The 21,261-nt window shown below is 45.2% G+C and overlaps 1 protein-coding gene across 1 annotated transcript in view; it reads right to left on the bottom strand.

Annotated features, from left to right (window-relative positions):
- The window catches only part of SOS2 (SOS Ras/Rho guanine nucleotide exchange factor 2), a 56,440-nt gene extending 36,467 nt beyond the window's left edge, over positions 1–19,973 (bottom strand). Inside the window, exons 1-5 of the mRNA XM_056345150.1 lie at positions 19,562–19,973; positions 6,189–6,314; positions 3,004–3,135; positions 1,023–1,187; positions 182–385 (exon numbers count right to left, since the gene is read on the bottom strand). Coding sequence (XP_056201125.1) covers positions 182–385; positions 1,023–1,187; positions 3,004–3,135; positions 6,189–6,314; positions 19,562–19,648 — 714 coding nt within the window. The 5' untranslated portion in view covers positions 19,649–19,973. The remainder of the gene's footprint in view (positions 1–181; positions 386–1,022; positions 1,188–3,003; positions 3,136–6,188; positions 6,315–19,561) is intronic.
- Positions 19,974–21,261: the final 1,288 nt, after the last annotated feature.

The raw sequence follows: 21,261 nt of genomic DNA, 5'->3' as shown, positions 1-21,261 counted from the left end.
CTCTTCCTACTATTAATGGCAATTCCTCCATTTTATTTCATATACAGTCAATGCTCATTAAGCACTGACATACAATAAATCCAATCTAATTTCACCTCCAATGCAGTTAATGTAAAATTGATGTTATGGCTGCTAATGGAGCAACTAGCATTACACATCAATAACCTATTAAAGAACTTACATTAGGTGTGAACAATTTTCTGTTTGATAGGAAAGCTTCCCGAAATACTTTTATTATCAGATTCAACTCCCGCAGATATTGCCTTTCTTCTGCAATTTCATTTCTCACTAGGTCATAGTAGTTGAGTTCCCCAGAAGAAGAGGGCTCGTCTTCACAGAGAGAAACCAAACCAATGTCATCCTGATCAAACATATCCATCAAAACCTAGCAAAGAAATTTAAAAAATTACATGCAAGCTTGATTTTTATGCTTGGCTCATGCTCAGCTATTTCAATGTGTTCAGAGAAATCCTTTGAGTTTTTAATACAATACTTTCTGTGATCACTTTCACAAGGGAGTAATATTTAAACTTTGGCAGCAGAAGGCTGCATCAGTTGCCAAAGGCATTTTCCCCTTTGTAAGTTAGTACGACCTAGAAAACAAGTTACAATTCATGCAGAATCAACTTTGAAAACAAGGCATCTTGCATAAGCCTCTGATAAAACCCTTCTAATAAAGAAAAAATTAAAGAAAAATGTTTCTCGTTTTAATGAGGATAAAAATTAAAGGTCTTTTCTGTATTATAAAGAAGGAAAGTGCTGTCACGACAAGGCAACATCAGGAGGACAGTAACACAGCGGAGAAATGAAAGTGTCCTTACTGTTTTGTAAGTACTACTACTGTTCCAGTTCTTAACAGGTTTAACTAAGTCTTTACTATGACAGGTCTGGTATGAATAAGGAGAGAAGCTTCTGCATTTGAACAGTCCCTCCCTCCTACCCTCCTTTGGATGCGTCTTCTACAATATTTTTTTTTTTTTAAATCACCTTTAGTATCTACTGTTTTAAACCCAACTCCTTACCTTATCAGCACACATTGATACTTTGATGTCCTGCTGGGAGATCTCAAAGTGCCGTATATTGAAAACATAGTTTCCAGCCAGCTTTAAAATGTCAGCTGAGATGTATTCCAAGACAGCCACGATATACAGAGAGACATGGTAATCTACCTTATAACCTAGGACCTCCTGCAAATTGAAAACAATAGGAAAAAACATATTTAGTCCACAAATTCATTTAGAGTTACAATTAACACTGAGTTTTCTTCTGAAATTGATCTTGTTTGCGTTGATAATTCAGTAATGTAATAGCCAGGGCAAAGGACATCAAATGGAAATTTGAGCAGCTGCCTCAAAACAAATGCTTGCAAATACTTCCTTGTGCTATTCTGCCATATACTGACAGATGAAAAGCTAGAGAACTTTTGATAATCCCTCCTCTAAAAACAACAGTCCTAAAAACAGGGTTCCTTCAAGAAAGGGACTTCACCGAAACCACTCCTGTACTTAAATTTTAGTCTATAGCTATGCTAATTGCAGGGCTCTGGCCCTAATCTGGACTCTTCAGAAAAGAGCATGTTTCATTTTGAATTTTCTTGATGGAAAAAGTTGCCTTGATGAAACTACGGACTGTATCTTCAACCTGTTATGGACTGCGATCCATTTTAGTCCATCCTTTACATTTTGCTGAACAACTAAGCTATCTACACCCTTGCATTACATAAAATAATTAAACTTTAATTATTCAAGTCTGAACAGAGAAAAAACAGGATGAACACTGCATGTTTTTCTTGTGAGACATGCTCCATCTTCTGCAGATCATGCACCATATGGCCTCTTATTTGTGACAAGACCACCAGGAATAAGTACAGGGAAGTCCATGCATCTGATTAAGGTAGTCTTGCTCTTGTATTTTGATGCAACTTCTAAGAATCAGATTCTGTGCCTATGTCCACACACTTCTGAACCAAACTTCATAAAAAAAACAGCCAGTGTTGTCTAGGAAGATCTTAATTAATGCTGTTTTCTTTCCTAACACCTCTTCCCCTCTGATTAACTGTCACAAACTGAGACACTGTAAGAACACAGTGATTAGACCTGAAGAAGTGCTTTAATTTCTGCTTATCCTTGAATAATGGTTTCACAAAGCAGCTGAAAACTGATGCAACAATGCCACCACTGGAGAAAAGCATTTTTGAAGCTATAAACAAAAAGCAAAATAGGAAGAAAAAAAAAAAACCCTGAAAAAAAAAGCAGTGTTTGAATCAGCCTGAACTTAAATTCAGCACCGATCTAAAAGCTATTACACATGGATTTAAAAACCAGAGTACTGTTTTATCATTAAAAAACCCCAGCTCTGCAGTAGCATGGTATGAATACATGCTCATTGTGCGACACTAAATTCTGACTGTAAGCAGGGAGCTCTATACCTGTGACAAATAACATGACATCGAACGACTGAGACGGCCACTCTCCTCCTCAAAACCCACCAACAATAAAGTCTGTATTGGGTCTTTTGTTACACCTTTGCAGATCTACTGATTTTAAAACCAAGGCATCAGTGACATTCAACAGTTAACTGAAAGGGCATTGAAAGACATCTTAGTTGACAGTATACAAGAGCAGGATCTACTTGTTCTCTCTTCTATTTTGGTTTCTGCAGCATTTTGAAACAAATAACGGTGTCAAAACAGTGCTGCTGAAGTAGGTAAGGTATTTGAGCTTGTTTGGAGTCTATTTATGTTAAAAACTAGTCATATTTCAAAGTAGAGTAATACAATTAACATGAGAACATGATGAATTTAGGGATCTACTTTTATTACGCACTACAATACATTCATCCTGGTCTACGGTGACTCTTTTACTCTTTCAGCCAATACAAGAAAATTCCCTAATTTCACACAAATTAAAGAAATACTTTACAGGTTATGCTGGAGGGCAGTGATACAGCTGGGGGGGTGTGTGGTGGCAGAGGCAGCAGTCATCAAGTTGTTGGTTTAAGTACCTTTAATAAAGGATGTATTTTGTCCACAGGTAGCAGGAGAGGGTTTCTTCTTTTTCGTTTCTCTATAGCAGACTGTGCATCAGCAATTGCCCACTTGTCTATTGGATGAGGAAATGTCTTTTGAACGCGCTCCTGTCCAAACATAAAGAGTGCACTTAGATTAACCGCAGCAATCAAAGAGAAGTTTTAAAAAAAACAAAATAGCAAATTACTTCCCCTGTAGTATAGGCAATTATCCTCCTCCTCAGTGTTTGCAACACGTCTTCCTAACTGTTCTCTCCTCTTACCCAACTCAGCTTCACTCTTTTCAATAATCCCAAACAACCTCCTTTCCCTAAACAGGAAGAACTTGTTCGAATCTCCTAAAACAACTCCTGCTCTATGATCTTTACATCACAAGAGCAGCAAGAAACCTCAGCTGAGACCAGGAGCCCAAAATATAAACAACATCAGGAAGCACTAAACAGTTTACAGTCTTAATGAAAAAGTCAGTATTGTTCCTATTTCATAAAAGAGTGTAACTTGTCCTACATAAGATCCAGGTTTATGGCAGAAATGAAAAACAAGTGCAGAGATTTTCTAAGGAGGAGGAAGGCTGCGATTCATGAAAAAGGCTGCTTGTAACACTTCGGACTCCTCAAGCCCACACAGGAGCATCTTCACTGCTGCACAGTCCGTCACAGGGGCTGCAGTTTGCAGCCCCCGCTACCATGGGAAACTGCACGCAATTCCAGGTTACTTTTACAGAGATTCACATTTCAACAGCTGCCGTAGGAACAGGTGAGATGACCCCCTCAACAGAACAAGCTGCTCTGGGCAGCAGTGCCACTCCAGCAGCCCCCCCCCCCCCCCCCCCCCACTAAACACATGCAAGACCCAGTCCTGCTTTCCGTGAAGTTCTCCGAGCTTCCCGCCGCAGCACCACTGAGCTGAGGAATTAAAGGCTGAACAACCGAGTCTGAACCGAACTAGTTAAGTGACTTTGGAAAACCAAGTTTTTGACGTTAAGACAGCTTGGGCGGGGGGGAGCAGCAATCCCCTCCTGGTGTCCTCACTCCACCTGGCATTGACAGGCAGGCGCGGTACGTGGTGCGGTGCCGTACCCGACCTCTGCTTTGGACCCATAAATGGAGCCACAACAAGGCCTAGATGGGTGGTAACTCCTAGAGGAGAGATTTTGTGGATGAGCTGAAAAAAACCTGTGAAATCTGTGTGTCCCTTTGATAAAAAGATTTTTGCACCTATTTTGAAATATACCAGGAGGCCTGAGGTCATCTTAGAGGCACCTTTCAAATATTTGCACGTGGCCATTTAATGCTCAACCTTCTGCGTCAGCTCTCTGTGCCAGGTCAACACTCGGTGACCTTTCCTCCTGGACAGCAGCCGAAAGCTCTGGGCTGGCTCACCAAAATGAACTTTCCTTGAGATTCTACCAGGAGATCGCCTGTAAAGTGGTTGTAATGCGGCATTCAGCTGTCCTTTAACAGCGCTCTTCACAAGTAACACATGATTTTTGCGCTCCAACTTTACTGGTTCCCAGTGTTTTCTTGGGAACAATTTGAAGGGCTTTTTTTCTATTTATATAACATTCATAATTTGAGATTGTAGACCTTGATCTTGCAAATACTTAAGTATACTATTATGCACAAATAGTTCCATTAACTCCAGGCTGTTATGTAAATATCTGCATGATAAACTTTAGAGATCACAGTTCTCATGTTTTCTCTGAACAGCTAAAAGCAGCTGAGGAGCAGAGCCAAAATCCTTCATTTGTGGATCTCAGATGTCTGCTGGCAGCGCAATCTCACCAACAACCCGTAACACCAAACCAAATTCTACTTTCCCTGCTCTGGAAGAGGCTGAATTTATTGAACTACAGAACAAGTTTGTTTTGGGGACCCAGCTCGGCAATTTTAAGGTAAATAATTGTTACATTGACAAGCGCAACAATGTTTTATTATTCACAGCTTTGAAATGCCAGATATATTTAAAATACAACATGCAGGATTTAGTGTTTGCTGTGATAGTCGTAGCCACAATTCAGAGAGTTGCCAGTTATCAGAGAAGGCTGTCTGTATTGTTTGCAGTTTTGTACACAGTAATTTGTGGAGCGCAAACATACCCAATGAAAATTATTAATTCATACGTACACAGGGTAATTTTATCATCTCATGACTCAAGCAGGAAACCATGGAGTTGGTGTGCAGAACAATCAGTGTTATCTCAAACTGGTTTTTGTGCTGTAGGGTTTGATCAGCTGGGAACTGGAGAAAGAACTTTGTCTTTCTCAGCTTCACATCTAAAGTTCAAATCCAGACTCCAGGTAGTAACAACTCTGAGAGCTATTAAGGGACTATTAAGTTTTGCTCTTATTTACTCATACTATAATCTTTATGCATCAGTATTACAAAATACATTAATCATAAATCATTAATTATTAATTTTGGTTTAACTCAGTGCTGAATAAAGAGTGATTGCTGCATCTAATGAGAATCTAAAACCCCTCAGCTAATTATTTGGTAAATATTTTTTCCCTTTTTTTTTTACTTCCATGACACACATGTAGAGTATTAGACAAGGCCTTCATTCTGTGTTAGGCTGAAAATCCTAGACGTAGACTGATGTAAAATTAATATTTTGCAAAGCTGTAATGTGTCACAGCTACATGAAACCACTTTCTCCCTCTAGACTGTATCCTGAAGCTCACTCCATTAAAGCCCTCATTTTGTAACCGATGACACAAAAGCAGACAGCTGCAATAATACAAAAGCCTCAGTGAATTCAGTGAAGTTCCAGGAACATACAACTCTATGCCCTCAGCTGCACAATCCAGGCCTTTTATGTGAAAGAATAGGAAAAATTGCAACATCCTTACATTCTTAAGTCCAAGGTGTGTTCAAGCAGCAGAAAACACTTCAAAAGCATTCTGCATTTATAAAAATAACACTCAAAGAAAAAACTCCCACAATTTCTATCCTGAAGCCCTGTGTAGGAAAATGAGTTTCCAATTAAACCTGCAGCTTTACAAAATCTGAATACTATATAATCTTTTAGAAAAGTAGTATTAACAAGCTCTGCTCTTTGGATTCACCTTGCTTTAACTTCAAACTGTACTGCTCAAAATGTCTTAGTTCACCTTAGCGATTCTGCAAGCAAGCCCACGGTTTTCCAGTAACTAGTCTTACCTCTACATCTTGGACAGTCCGTGGCTGAGCAATGCATAGTTTGTTTAGCAGCTGAAGTATCAACTCTTCAATATAATAGAGGGAATCTTCTTTTGCTGAAAGGTTTGGGTGAACTTGTTGCTGAACCTGTCCAAAGGAATTAAAAGAATTAGTATCTTTTAATTCAAAGTGGTACAAAAGGATGAATCATAGCAAAAGCAGAATACCTCTGTACTGTAGCCCTGCAAATTTGCACGGCTCCAGTAATTTCCCACAAGTTTTCCTATGCAGTTAAGATGGCAATTCCTATTCCTGCAAAGTTGGCGTGTCTCTTCAATTAAAAACTACGTGTTTAGCCTTGATGGTGGTGAGGAAATTTCAAGCCAAGGCAGATTTCTGCCAATGATGCAGTGAATACAATCACTGTGGGTAATTCTGCAGTTATTCATCCACAGAATGAGTAATGTACAGTTATGTTGCTAACCCTACTAATGAGTACCGGGTGACTGCAAACAGAGAAGAAACACGGACCCACCAGAGGAAAAGACTTACTAAGCAGGGATACCAGGATAAGAAAACTAACCAGTCTGGCAGGGAACTGCATTAATGTGCTGTTAAAACCTGTGGCAATAAAACCCCACAGCCATGACATGGAAGGAGGGCATGAACAACTCTCTTAAGAGACGCCTCAGAACCAGAAAACTAACTAGAACATGAAATGCTGTCTGAGGCATGAGAAAGAGAGATGAAATACTGACAACAGAGAGGGAGACCTAAGGAAAAGCGTGAGTCAAAATTCAGGAGTGTCAAGACTACGAAACACTCTGTGAGAAAAGCTGCCTTCCACCTCCCTCTAACACAAGGCAGGATAATGCCTTTTATCTCGCTTCACCAAGATTAATCACAGCTTTTGTTTCCAAGGCTAAGCTAGACCAGACAACCTGAAACAGGCAACCTCAGCATCTGCCCACACAAGCTAAAGGGCCACAACTAACTTGTCCTGGTTCAGCATGGCTGTCTTCCTACTGAAAATCCCCCCAAACCCAACAATAACCCCACCTTACACAACAAAAGGCACTCAAGAGTTAAGCCTATATACTCAGTTTTCCCTGGCAGCCTCTCAATCAGGAAAGCACTAACTAGATCTTAAAACTATAGCCAAAAGATTCATAAGTAATACAATCCAGGGAAATTCCCTACTCTCCCCATACAAATTAGATGTTAATCACCTCAAAAAAAGTAACCTTACATACTTACATTGGTATTCTGTACGTGGTTTCAAACACAAGACCAACGGATCGGTAGTTTCTCAGGGGAAGACAGTATCTTTGGGTCAAATTCTGATCCTCTGAAATACAGGCACTCCTCCCTCCAAAGAAAACTCCTGGGGGGCTCTGAGGGCTTACTCTAAATTAACTAACTAATAATTTCATAGCAGTACCTTGGGGCACTCAATTTGCAGCCCTGCAAGCTTTTGTAAATCATGCAAAAACAAGACCAACAAGGAAGTCAGGTGTCTGGCCGGCTTCCTTCCCTGCCTGCCACCGAGGAAGGTGGGCAGAGCTGCCCGGGAGCCAGAGCCACTGCAAAGAGCCGCCTGTTGCTCCACCTTCGGCTGTGCCAAGGCCTGGAAGAATTGGGGGAGCAGCACTGCTCTTTGCCCCCACAGCTCCACATGAGGGGAGAGGAAGAGGCAGTATGATCAACAGGTAGGGAGAAGAAGCGGAGATCCACACAGGGGACTGCTAGAAGGGGCTGCTGCCATATGCTGTCAACACCCTAGAAGCAGAGATGATTACCTGGATGGAGAAGGCTACCAATACTCTGATCAAAGACAGGAGCGCAGACAGGGACACACGTACTGATGACGGGAATCCAAATGCTCAGGGGAGTGGAAAGGGGCACACACACTAAAATGTGAAAACATCCACTGATGCTGATTGTGTTGGACTTGATAATTAAGGTATCACACAGTGGTGGTGAAGAGAGACTGCCAGTCATGGGGACTCCTACGCGATACCCACAGGGGGAGATACCCTCCAGACAACAACACTAATTTCTAGTGCTTAATCCTGCACTGGCATCCTTTCTCAAAAAGCACCGGTGAAGAAACAGATTAATAAAGCTGTTGTACACTAAGAGAGAAGGGAATACACATTCTGCTTCTAATCCAGCTGGCCAGTTTTGCTACAGAGTTTTTGTACAGCCCTGTAAGTACCATTCAGTTTTCTGCACCTCAAACACAAATATTTCTCTGCTTCATACAACCACTGCACAGCTGACAAGTACAAAAGATCGTGTACTAGTGAAAGAAACAAAACCCCAAAAAAGCCTAAACCACTCTTTGAAAACACTTACTTAAGACTGCAGGTTTTCAACAATAGTCAGTGCATTTCATGTTCTTCCTGAACATGAGAGTTTAATTCACAAAACAATGGAAAACCAGGAAGTGCTGAGTTAAGGTCCCACCACGTATCTCCTCTACAAGCACTACTACAGCAAAAGCGTTAGCTAGCTAACTGGAAATGCCATGAATTTACATGTCCTCACCAATGAGCCCTTCATGACGATCCACAGAAATGACAAGAACAGGAACTGTAAAAAGATGGGCTGGAGCCCCTCTGCTGTGGAGACAGGCTGGGAGAGCTGGGGCTGTTCAGCCTGGAGAAGAGAAGGCTGCGGGGGGACCTGACAGCACCTGCCAGTGCCCAAAGGGGCCGACAGGGAAGCTGGGGGGGGCTTCTTACAGGGGCATGGAGCGATAGGACAAGGGGGAACAGCTTTAAACTGAAAGAGGGGAGATGTAGATGAGATATTGGGAAGAAATTGTTCCCTGTGAGGGCGGCGAGGCGCTGGCCCAGGCTGCCCAGAGCAGCTGTGGGTGCCCCATCCCTGGCAGTGCCCAAGGCCAGGCTGGATGGGGCTGGGGGCAGCCTGGGCTGGGGGCAGGGGGGGGTCCCTGCCCAGGGCAGGGGGGTGGGAACTGGGTGATCGTCCCTTTCCACCCAAACCATTCTGTGATTCTATGATTAAAATGGGAAAGGGAAGCCACACTCCCCTTAAGAGAAGCAAGGGGAACTCCCATTTACTGTATCAGATCACAGCCATTCTCCTCCTGTCACGAGGGTCACTCATTTTAAAAACAGACATCAGTGCCACAAAGAAAATTGTAACTAACCTCAGTTCACAGGTCTAAACAGCTCATGCCACACTCTCCTTAGCGTTCTCAAGAGCACAGGGATATCTAATAAGACTGAGGAGAAGCACACAGCCCTCTCCAAACACTGGCAGAGAATCTCGGCTTCATACAATGAACACAAACATAAGTACTGGAGACAATTTTGCTTTGAAAGGAGAAAAAACCGACAACAAAGCCCAACATTTCTTGGTTGAGACAGCTCTTCCCAGAGGATTTAGAAATGAGCTTCCATTTGAAATGATACTGCCTGCAGCATTGTAGAAAGGTCCCAGAAGTACTCATGCATTCCCTGGCTTCAAGAGAAGTTATTTTGACATAACTGCCATTACTGAGAAAAAACAATTTCATAGCAAGACACACTGTTTTCCACAGCAAAACAAAAAGACAGTTATAAAAGCCATGTGCTGCCTGATCAAATCAGATGCTGCTGTATCAAGGACAGAACACTTAATCTTTACAGTATACACTTGAACCCTGACTGAAAGGACTGGCAAGGCAAGGAGAGACTGATAAAATACTGAACTTACGACAAAAAGCAGGAGGAGTTAGCAGGACGTGTTTCTTACAGAAAGGACATTCACTGCTTCCAGCTTCAGCCTGAAATACTTGAGCACACCTGTATCAGCTGGCATGGAACGATACACCATAGCTAACATGGGGCTAAATTTTGATCCGACTTGTAACTGCTTCCTTTAGCTGTCAAAATCTTTAAACTCACGATGTGTTGCCCGGAACAGAAAGAGCTCTGCTGCAAGAACTCTGAGCAGAAGGTATCACAGAAACCAAATTATTTTTAACCTATTTTATCCCCGAAACAACCAAAGCGAAGTGCCTGAAGTCATTAAAAAGGGAGATTAACATTAGCAGTCCTATTTTTCACTGTGTCACTCAGAGTATTCTGCTCTGTGTTCTATTCTTTCACAAGCTGTTCCAAGGAACACAAATGAAGTACCAGGTATGAGTCCCACAAGCATGGCACTTAAACATGGCCTTCAGGCCTTTTGGGGGACATGCTTTTATCTTAGATGGGAGTTCCTAAACTGCTCCTTCTCTTGCTCCTCTTCTCTACTTTTCCCTACTCTTCCACCCCTCCAACACGTGCATATTTGATGAAAATCCAACAGCAGTTTCACAGGAGTCTCTCCAGCTGACGGCCGTAGCTTTCAACAGATTTGGCAGGGCTCTCCAAGAGCCTGACTGCACCTATACAAGCACTGGCTCAACAGGAGACTGAAGAACCCCTTAAAGAGAAACTGAGACCTTTCCCTCGGTTCCTTCTGAAAGGCAGGTCCTGCACCATGTCACAAAAGCTTCTAGAGAAAACAGGCAGCTGCAGAGATGAAGTCAAGCTCAAAATTCCTTCCCAGTGAGATGTTAATAGTCCTCAGAGGCCCCAGGATGAAGTCTGTTAAGAAAAGATGAGGATGAAAACTGTTCAAGGAGATAAAGAGTATTACAACTGAACCCAAACTGATCTTAATTTTTAGATCTAATACAATGGCAGGCTTAATTTTGAACCACAGGAGTTCTGGCATGCAGTCTGTATCTCAATAATATCTGGACTTGGGGAAATTCAGAAGCCCAGAGTATAAAAGCAGTGGTCAAAGTGTTGCACGTGAAACAACAAAAAGCTGAGAAAAAAAAAATACTAGAGTCAAAACTGCAATTAACTTCTTCTCAGCCTGTGCTGATGAGCCAAACCAGCAGTTTGGCTATATTGTCTAAATATACTTTTACATAATACATGTATTTTGGTGGCAAAAACACATTCAGAAAGCTCCAGTTGTTCCACAGTAAGCACATGCACTGTGTGAGATTGTTCATTAGAAAAAAAAATAACAAAAAACCAGAAAATTCCCAAACCCATGCCATGCACACTGAGTCTCTAGCCAACATATACCAGCACAAACATATGAATTCATATTCCTGAAAGACTGCAACATCCCACTTCAAAAGAGAATTCCAATTTTACCTGAGATTTCAGAACTGTAAGTTTCTGATTTAAAAAAAGTCATTGTAAGATCTGTGAGCTTGATAATAACATTTCTAAGCTTACCATGCAAACAGGATAGCTTAATAAAGTGCATGTTAAATTTCTAAACTGTTTGTAACAGAAACTACTCATTCCCCTTTTCCCACAGAGACTGATTTCAACTTAGAAATGATTTATATTTTACTTGCCTCATAAAAACACAGTGATAGTAGATCAGTGGACAAGTAAAACTTTGCAAGACTGTTTGTTTACTTGAGGAACCAAGCATATAAATTTGGGAGCAATAAAAATAATTAGAACATAAAAGTTAAATATTTACTATCACGGGCTGGCTACGGTCTTGCCAACACTTGTCAGTATTTCCATACACTGTGTTCCAGGTGATGAAAATACACTGCTGACAAAGAACGCAGCACTGGGCTTGCCCTGTACCAAGATGGTGAAAGCCAGGAAGAAAGAAAAAAAATCAAACCAACAAACGTCTGGTTTTAGGTTGGGGGTTTGTTCCTTCTTATCTTTTCTCTTCTAAAGATAACACTGCCCATTAGAAACAGAAAACATCTGCTCCAAAGGCATTTTTAATCCCTCAGCTAGATGATGCTCCAGAGGAAGAAGAGGGGAACCAGATGTACTAACTTCAAGGCCTGTGATGCTCTTATTCAGTGAAAGATGACAGCATTGATATTGCCAATTTTCAAGCACAATTACAGCATAATTCTTTAGAAAGAACCACAAAAAATGAAATACTTGAAGAGATATCCCAAATAAAAATATATCAACAACTTTTAAAAAATAACTGCACTGACTTCTAACTTTATTTCTAGTACAGCCATTTTGAGATGGCCAGTTTTTCTTAAACTAATAAATGCCGATAAAGGAAGAGCATGAAGTAGTCTCTTGAGCAAAACAGAACTTAACAATGTATCTACATAGAGCATTTGAGCTTTTACACTGCAATTCCAAACATTCGCTGCATTGTTGGTAAAATAAAAGTATTCCTGTGAAGCAGTAACAGAGCTACGTCAGCTGTCTGACCTCCAAAGCTGCTGTTAAGCGACTGTGCACGGGGTAATTAAACAGTCATCTTACACCACCACTTCAGTGTAAACGTAATTTTTCTTCCCATCTTTGGCTATTTAACAACTACTGTCCTCTAGTATATTCTAGTTGAGGGGAGGGTGAATTAAAGGAAATTCACTATGGAGGATGAATTAAAGGAGATTCATGATGAAGGGTGCAGACAGGGATTTGTGTTCTGGAACAGCATCGAAGATGGTCCTAAGATCTACTGGACTGAAAAACCACACTGCTAACGGCACAAACGCTACTAAGCTGATGCACGGTTGGTTGATAAATTGTAAATCAAATGCAGACCACCCCTCCTCCCATCTTTTTCTGTAATAAGCTGTAGCACGTAATACACCTCAATGGCATGTGGTGCAAGGTGCTGGCGGATCACTGAGACAGCAGCACTGATTTCAGGCTTCTGCTAATTACTGCACAGATGGGTTTCCTCAAAGAGCCACCCACTGGTAATTTCTCCTGCTGGCACTTCCCTACCACCCCTCACTTCTGCTGTACATACTCTCATCTGCATTTCATATTTGGTTTCTCACAACATCTTCACACCCTTTGCTTTTCTACCCGAACACACAAAATCTCCTTTCTCCAGTTGATCGTTTCCTTTCATAGAGTCAAGGAGAAACCAGTATGTATGTTTACATGCACACAAACATATATTTTAATCTTAAAAAGAGATGGAAAATTAAGTATTAGGATTTTATCCATTCATTTAAAGTGCCTTGTTTAAATTGAGATAAACCCTGAATGAGCTAGGCACAGCCTCTGCCCTGCGATATGGAAGGAAAACACCATGGCCAGTGTGGAGGTCACTGTGCACATGTCTTATTTTAATGCTAACAGCTTTTCATTCTCCCCCAATCCTTCAACACATCGCTTCCCAGATCTGTGAGCTGCTCCGGGCTCTGAACCCAGCACCCCCCCTCTCCCCACCTTCTACATCACACCCTTCCCAAGAACCACCCCTCATTCAGGTAGACTGAAATTATTCACACAAGCCAGTAACTTTTCACTGAGGTCTTCAGAAGATGTAAAAATAATTTTTTTTTTTATTTGTATTTTATTTGATTTGTATTTTAAGTGAACAGATGCAGAAGCGCAGTTAAGAACAAATGCTGAAAAGCAAAGATACATACTACTTGAAAGGAGGAAAAAAAGCTGAAGCCTTAAGTTTGGGGACAGTGAAGACTGTCAGAGTCGTTTCTTTGTGAACCAGGCGGTCATTGAAATGACATTCAAAAATGAGGCAGAATAAAGAAGCCACAAACACGGGAAAGAAAGATGTCCTCAGCACGTTTCTGTACATGACTAACCTGCTGAACTCAAGGAATGGCAGCACACCACTTGTCTGAAAGCCTGGCAGAAAGGCAACTGGTGAGGTAATTAGAAAAGCAAATAACAGACTCAACAGCTTCTCCGGAGGAGATTAGATAATGCTTGTGCTGTGCACAGAGGAAGAGAGGTGAAAAACCAGGGAGAGCGGGAGAGGTGGGGGGAGAGGAGACAGAAGAACACGGCCAGAGGTGAGGTGGTCCAAGTGGGAGAACACGCAGGACACGAGCAGCGCCCACTGCCCAGCTCCCCCAGCGCCTGGCTTACGCCACACACAAAGGGCACGGCGACCACACGCGATGGGGATAAAGGCACAAGAGCGAGGTGACTCAAAACGGTTCAGTTTGTTTTCCCTTCCTGTGACTAGTTAGCCTGGCAAGTCTTTAAGACAACGCAAATGCTGATTTCCATGTTCCATTTTAACAGCGTCGGTAGGAAGTGTTTCTTCTGCTGCTGCTGCCAAATGCAATCACACCGCTCCTACTCCTTTAAGCACATTGGATCTAAAAACTACCTTCATTTCATGCCAGTGACTGAGAAAACCCTCCTACCACCATTTGCCAACTGCAGATTCCAGTGACAGTAGTTAAACAGTGTAAAATAATTAAAAAATAATTAAAAAGGCATGAAAAACCCTAGGATTTAAGTAAAAGGACTAGTCCCCTTTGGTTCCAAATTTTATTTACGACTGTGGATACGTAAGAACAAAAAAAAAAGCTGGTCTACTTACAATAAAGGACTAAACCCAACCTGTAATGATACTCAACTGCTACTGGGAACAAAAAAAAAAAACTCTGGAGGAATTACCCTATTGTTTACAGAAGGTTCGGCAGCAGCCGCTTCACAGGGACTTGCTGTTCCTTTCTACACCTTCAGCCACCCCTCGACTGCAAGCACAGTGCTGTGAGGCAACAACTGCTTCTGTGCTTCAGACTTGTAGGGGTCTACCTATTTCACAGGTAATTAAGCATCACCAGCACTTGCCTTACCTGCCATTCTCCCAAGCTGAGGCATTCACACCTTTGTGGCAACTGCAAATCTGCAAAGGTCCAGGCTTCAGTGCTCAAATATTTACCAGAAGCTAAATGACCTAACAGATTTGAAAACTAAACATAACTTATTTTAAAACAGCGTAACAAGCAACTTTGCAGTTGAAATTATAATGCATTAAATAATAATGCATGCTAATGAAATTAGAACATATTAAATAATAATCTATTATAATGACAGTGTAATACATTAAATCATTCAACCCAAGGGGGCCTGATCCTGCAATGGAAAACACACAGCGAACGGCCCTTGACAGAGCAGTAAAGGAACGGGGCAGCCCCTGCGCAATCCCTACGGCCGACCAGAACCCCAACCATGCGACCCTGCACGACAGCTCTGTCATTACACATTAACTCCCATATGTTTTAAAACAGAAAAGCACTGAATTAACGTAAACTTCAAAAGTGTCCTCAAAACGGTCTTTTATATTTCTGTATGCAACATTTGCTAAGAATAAACCCTTTAGTCATGCTCTAGAAATTTGATGAGTAGTCCAGAGCAACAGTGGAATTGTTTCAGAAAATGCAAATAGTGCACAGTGCCATGATCACACCAGCATGTGTAGCGCCTGCAGAACTGTATTAACTGCTTGACAGTCTCTATTTGTAGATAATGGAGAAAAGCAAAACAACAATACCTATGAGATGCCTGTGAATTTACTTTAGAAAAGCCAAAGAACAAAGCAACTGAATACACAGCCCTTGTTTACAGATACAATTTTTTAATTGGCCAGTGGATTTGTAAGAACACGCAGAAATGATCACGCAAGCTAAGAACACAGAAGAATATTTTAGGGCATATAAATCCATATACATGTCCAACACATATTATGCACTATTTTCAAAAATACACCCTAGTTCTATGGAGTTACCCATTTTATTTTGAAAACTTGTTCCGTTCATTGCAGGTAGCAATGGAAGATATTTGGTATTAATGAAGTTTATGCATTTCTTTAATGAAGAAATTACAATGCCCAAAAACTTCTTCTACAATGTACGCCCAGTACATTAAAGCTGGGACCTCCATTGTGCTGGTGGGATTTACACACTCAGCCGTCACCACCGAGATTCACGCACGGTTTTCTTGGGCTCCCCTGTAATCCCAGCCTCAGCCTGCAAGACCAATTCAGTTCTGGAAAGTTTCATCTGGAGGAAAGTTGACAGCCTGCAAGAACAAACTTTGGCACCAGATCTGTGCTAGGAAACCCGGTTACAACACTGAAATGCCAGTTTTAGAAACAGGTTTCATAATTTGACATCTTTCCCCTAAAGGCCGTTGGGCCAGGAACAGCTGAAAACCAAACAAATCAGAACAACCCCAAACAACAAACACCTGCAGAAATGAAAAAGGGGGAGAGTGCCAACTCCCAGCACCACCTTCCCCTTCAGCACCCACCCACCAGAGAAGAAAATCCCCCTCCACGGAGGGTCCTGGTTTCCTCAGGGAGGGCTGTGGCCAGCTGTGGAAGGGGGAGCAGAAAAGCCCCTCACTCACAGCCTGGCAGAACAGCACTGCCCCATCGAGCACCAGCTCTAACGACGCTGCCAGCATCAACATCCCAAGGATTCAAACCCAACCAACCCTGCCAGTGGGGCATTTGAAATGCACGTGATTTCTGCTGGAACCGCTGCCTGCATGCTTCCAGAATTATTCAAGGAGACATTGTGATCCTTTACTAACTAAAGTCGGCTCCCAGATTAAAAACCTTTACAAAGCTTAGACCCCTAGACCTGTTTGAAGTGATTTACTTGCTACAAGTAGCAGTTCAAGTACCTGTAAAGTAAGCGACCAGACAAAAATACTGTTTTCTTCCAACTCATTTACTTTGACAGAACTTCTGTAACGAGTTACATTATACTCACTTGCTACTTAGGTTTCCCACACAGTGACAGAAGAAAGTGTTTTAGAATAAGGATACGCTTGTCATCTGCCAGCTGGAAGAGAGACCATACATGAAACCGCTTTAAAATTTTCAACTTACTAGATTCCAAAGTGTCAGTGCTAAGGATATGGTGATATAAATATATTAAAAAACTATTCTAAAATCTGCTTTAACGATGTCTTGCTGTTTTAACTTTGGTTTTTTCCCTGAAAGACTCACACTGGTAGGTACAATTTACCACTCTACTAACCTTAAAGATGTATGACCACTTAAACATACACAGAACATTTTTCAAAAGACAGATTCTCGCTTTTTTCCACATATTAAAGTAAGAACTGATGCATTTTACCATTCTTTCCCCACTCATGATTTGTTAACTGTATAGAATTGAAGTAAATGCAAGGGTTTAAAAGCGGTTTGATAAAAAGAAGTGACCTTAAGCTTGCTGAATACATAATGACAAGAGACTGGAGCTCTTCAAAGCATGTTACGGACTTAAAAGTCAAGAAGCCAGAAAATACTGTTTGTTATTAGTGAACTGTGCTGGGTTGTTACCCGGCTCCGCATCTCTCTCAACTTAAGATTTCTCCCACCTTAACATACACAAGGAAAACCAAAACCTTTCCTCTTTTTCTACTACCAGTTTCTCTTCTTCAAGAAGTGTTCATTAAAAGGAAAAGTTTTCAAGAATGAGAAACAGAACACTGTTTCCTCACTTGCAGCGTAGGCTACTGTGATGAAAACCCAGCTTACAAGTTCAAAAACTTCCAGGCATTTAACTGAAAAGTTTCTGAAGCTCAGGCTTTCTTTAAAATTTTCACCACAAAAGCAACCTGCTGGAAAAGATCGTACCTGAACTGGCTGACAAGCAGACTCTTAAACCTCTGCAGAATGAAACTGCAAACTATCTAAAATGTTACCACAGTTTTCAGCAGTTCTGAAACACAAAACCTGGTGCTTTGGTGCACGCTTTGGATTCAGCGCCGCACTTTTCAGCTCTCCTATAAATAACGGAAATGCTCTCATCTCATTATCAAAGCGAAAATGCAAGATGTAAACAAAACAACCCATAAATTTTCCAAAAAGTTCTGGTTTAAAAATCTCCAGCGTTCTTATTAGGGCATTTGATCTTTGAAAGAATATATTAAAACTGACAGCGTCTCCCTAATAGCCTGACCGCAATAACTGGAACAATGATACAATTTTGTTTTGACTCACTGATACTGTGTGTTCATAAAAGAAATGCACACTACAGTAAGATTGCTTCATGCTGAAGGGTGGGTACTGCAGACAAGGAACTTTCCCAGGAAGAAAAAAACCCTGTCTATAAGCAACTACAACTTTTTACAAGCAGTCACTGGTATCAAGACTTTATTTCCTCTGGTTTAGAAAGTCTAAGTTCCTGCTCTGTTTCTTTTCACCAAAACCAAACATACAGAGATGGTAAGAATCGGTAAGAGCAGCATTAATCCACCAACTTTTACACTATTTGTATTTTAGAATGATGAAGACATCTTTAAAGTTTTAAAGGAATCCTTTTGGTCACTCTGATAGAGCTATACCTCCTGTTTGGGTGGGTGCTGGTTGCTGTTAAGGTGCTGTTTTATGTCAGCCTCCAGTGATGGGGGAAAGAAGCAGCACGGCATCCTCCAAGCTTCCCAAGACACATTGGAAAGCAAATGAGGTGGAAGCGATTCATGAGCAGGAAATCCAGGATTCTCCTCCAGACAGGCGATGAGTGGGTTTTACGCTAGCCACAAGACTACTGGGCTGCCTTCAGCGGCTTTTAATACAAGTGACACAGGGACCCCCGTGAAAAATGCAAATCTTTGATCCTTTTTTATTACTTAAAGAAAGGAGAGAGAGCATTGTTAGCCCCCCACCATCGCTACATCTATTCTTGGGGAAAAAAAAAAAAAAAGAGACAAGACACCACTCCTGAGTGCCCGCATTACCTGTACCACAGCACTGCCCAGCACCATGCGGCACAGCAGGCCACCGCGTTGAAACCCCTATAGCGCTGCTCAGCCCTCGCCCCACAGCGCGGCTCAGCCCTGGGCCGGCAGCGAGCCAAGGCACAGAGCAGCACATCCCCCCTGCCTGCCCCCTCAGCCCCAACCCCCGTTCCCGGGGGTGCCCTACCACGGGCCGGGGGCTGCCCCGCTCTACAGGCCGCCGCACACAACGCCGAATGATGCCCCTCTCTCACGACAGGCCGAGCGGGTTCCCGCAGGGTTTATCGCAGTCACGCAGCTGTTTCTCTAAGGAAACACACAGGCTGACTTCACCCTGCGCCGCGGCTTGCTTTACTCTCTCGCAGGACTCCGACCGCCAGGGTGTGTCGCGATAGTCGGTGTGGCAGCACCTCAGCTGGGTGGCGGGTCCGGGGCGGGCAAGGGCCTGCGAGGCTGCCCCCCCCCAGCGCCGCGCCGGCCCGTACCTCAGCGGCCCCGCCGGGCGGGCAGGGCCGGGGCCGCCGGCAAGTGGCGGCGAAGCGGCCCCTGACGGGAGCTGCCGCCGCGCCGGGCACGGCAGGAGCGGGGCCGGACCAGGGCCGGCCGTGGGCAGCCGGCTCCGACCGCTGCCCCGCCGAGGCTGGGGGGGGAAGGGAGGCCGGGGGCCGCCGATGCCGGGGGCCGCCGATGCCGGGCAGGGGCCCCGTGCAAGCCTGCGGCCCCGCTCTGCCCGGGAAGGGGTCGGGGCTACGGGAGGACGCGTATCCCGTACGGCGGGACGGGCCCCGGCCCCGCCACAGGCCCCGGGAGCCCGGCGACGGGAAGGGGCGCTCGGCGGGGCCGCAGGGCGACGTGAGGCGCAGGTGCCGCCCGCCCCCCGGCCGCCGCCGCCGGCGGACTGACCTTGCGCAGGGCGGGCACGAAGAGCCCCCGCCATTTCGGGCCGTTCTCCTCGCCGAAGAACTCGTACGGCTGCGGCGGCGGCTGCATGGCGCCCGCCGGCGGCTCCTCCGCATCGGGGCCGCCCGCCTCGCCGCTCCCCGCCGGCTACGGCGCCCGGGGCATGGGGGGGGCGGGGAGGGAGGGGGGCGCGGAGGGGAAGGAGAAGCCGCCGCTCGTCAGGGCCGGGCCGCGCTGGGCTGCCGGCCGCTGCTGGCTCGCTCCTCACCCCCCCGCCCGGGCGGCCATCACATCCGGCGCGGGAGGGGCCGGGCTCCGCGCCGCTCGCCGTGCGCTGACGGGGCGGCGGGTGAGGCGCTGGGCCCCGCCGCTGCGGCCCGCTAACGCCGCCGCCCTCCGCGCGCAGGCGCGGCCGCCGCCACCGCGCTGCCCCCCGCCCGCTGCCCGCGGCGCCCCCTGTCGGCCGCGTCCCGAGGGGCCGGCTACGCCGTGAGGGGCCTGCCCGCCCGCAGCGGGGCACGGCGGGGAACCCGCAGCGCGGCGCCTCCCGCTCCTCCCCGGGGCCGGGGGCGCCTCGCCCCCCGCTCCCGCCACCTGCTGCGCTGCCCCTGCGCGCACCGGGAGCCGCTTCCCTCTGGCGAAGGCTCAGCCGGAGCCGCGCCGCAGCAGCACCAGACCCCGGGGTGCGCTGCCCTCGCTGTCCCCCACCCCCCGAGGCCCCGCTCCAGCCAAACTTCCCCTCGATTCCCTTCTGATGGCGCTGCACGCCGATGTCACACGTTAGACACCCCCACCCCTCTTAAGGCTTGTGCACAGGGGCAGCGGGTAAGTTAACCGGAGGCAAAGGCGCCCGCCCGCCCCGTCGGGCTCCCGGCACCGACCGGCGCTCGCCGGGGCAGCGGCGGCTCCCAGCGGTTCGGCCCGGCCGCTCGCCGGCCCCGTGCTTGTCTCTCGGGGCAGACACTTGGTCAAACACAAACTGTGAGCAATAATAAAAAGGTAACGCCGAGCGCAGCTGCAGGGTAACGGTGGGGAGACCCGCAAACCCGCAGGTACAGCCAGGGTCCGGGTCTGGAGGCAGGTTCCAGGCTGGGGGAGCCCCTCACCTCCGCTCCACCCGCACCCCGCAGCCCCGGAACACCCACGTTCCTCAGGATCCCTCGCTCCCCCAGCCGGCGCGGGCGGCTCCCAGGTGCGCCCGCCGTGCCCGGGCGCAGGGAAGTGCCCCAGGGTGCCGCTTTGCCGAGAGCAGCACCCAGGAGCCACGGCACGGGGCACGGCACACAACTCTCCGCAACGTTTTCAAGATGCGGTAACGTGCCATACTCTTCCCAGAGTTTAGGACTGACTTTATGGGACACTTTGGGGGAATAAATTGTGTTTGTCCGAAGCCGTCCTAATGCTTTTATTCAGAATTTCAGGAATTACCATTCCACATGCCACTACAGATCCAGATCAGGCTTAAGCCTAGTTCTGCCTGCTGCATACACGCCGCTGGGAGAAAGAGCTGTACAGTGCGATAAGCACTGATAAGGTACAGGTACCTTAAGAAGACAAGTTCGGTCATGTGTCGTCATCATCCCTCCCCCCCCCCCCCCGGTAAATTAATTCCTATTATGTAGAGCTATATCCCACCTAATTCAGATGAGAATTAACAAACAGCAGTGAGACCTTTCTGCCAGTGAGGAGAAACACACAGACCT

This window comes from Falco biarmicus, chromosome 7, assembly GCF_023638135.1.
Source record: "Falco biarmicus isolate bFalBia1 chromosome 7, bFalBia1.pri, whole genome shotgun sequence".
NCBI lineage: Eukaryota > Metazoa > Chordata > Aves > Falconiformes > Falconidae > Falco > Falco biarmicus.
Note: the sequence above shows the minus strand (reverse complement) of the source record. Positions and strands in the feature narration are given on the sequence as shown.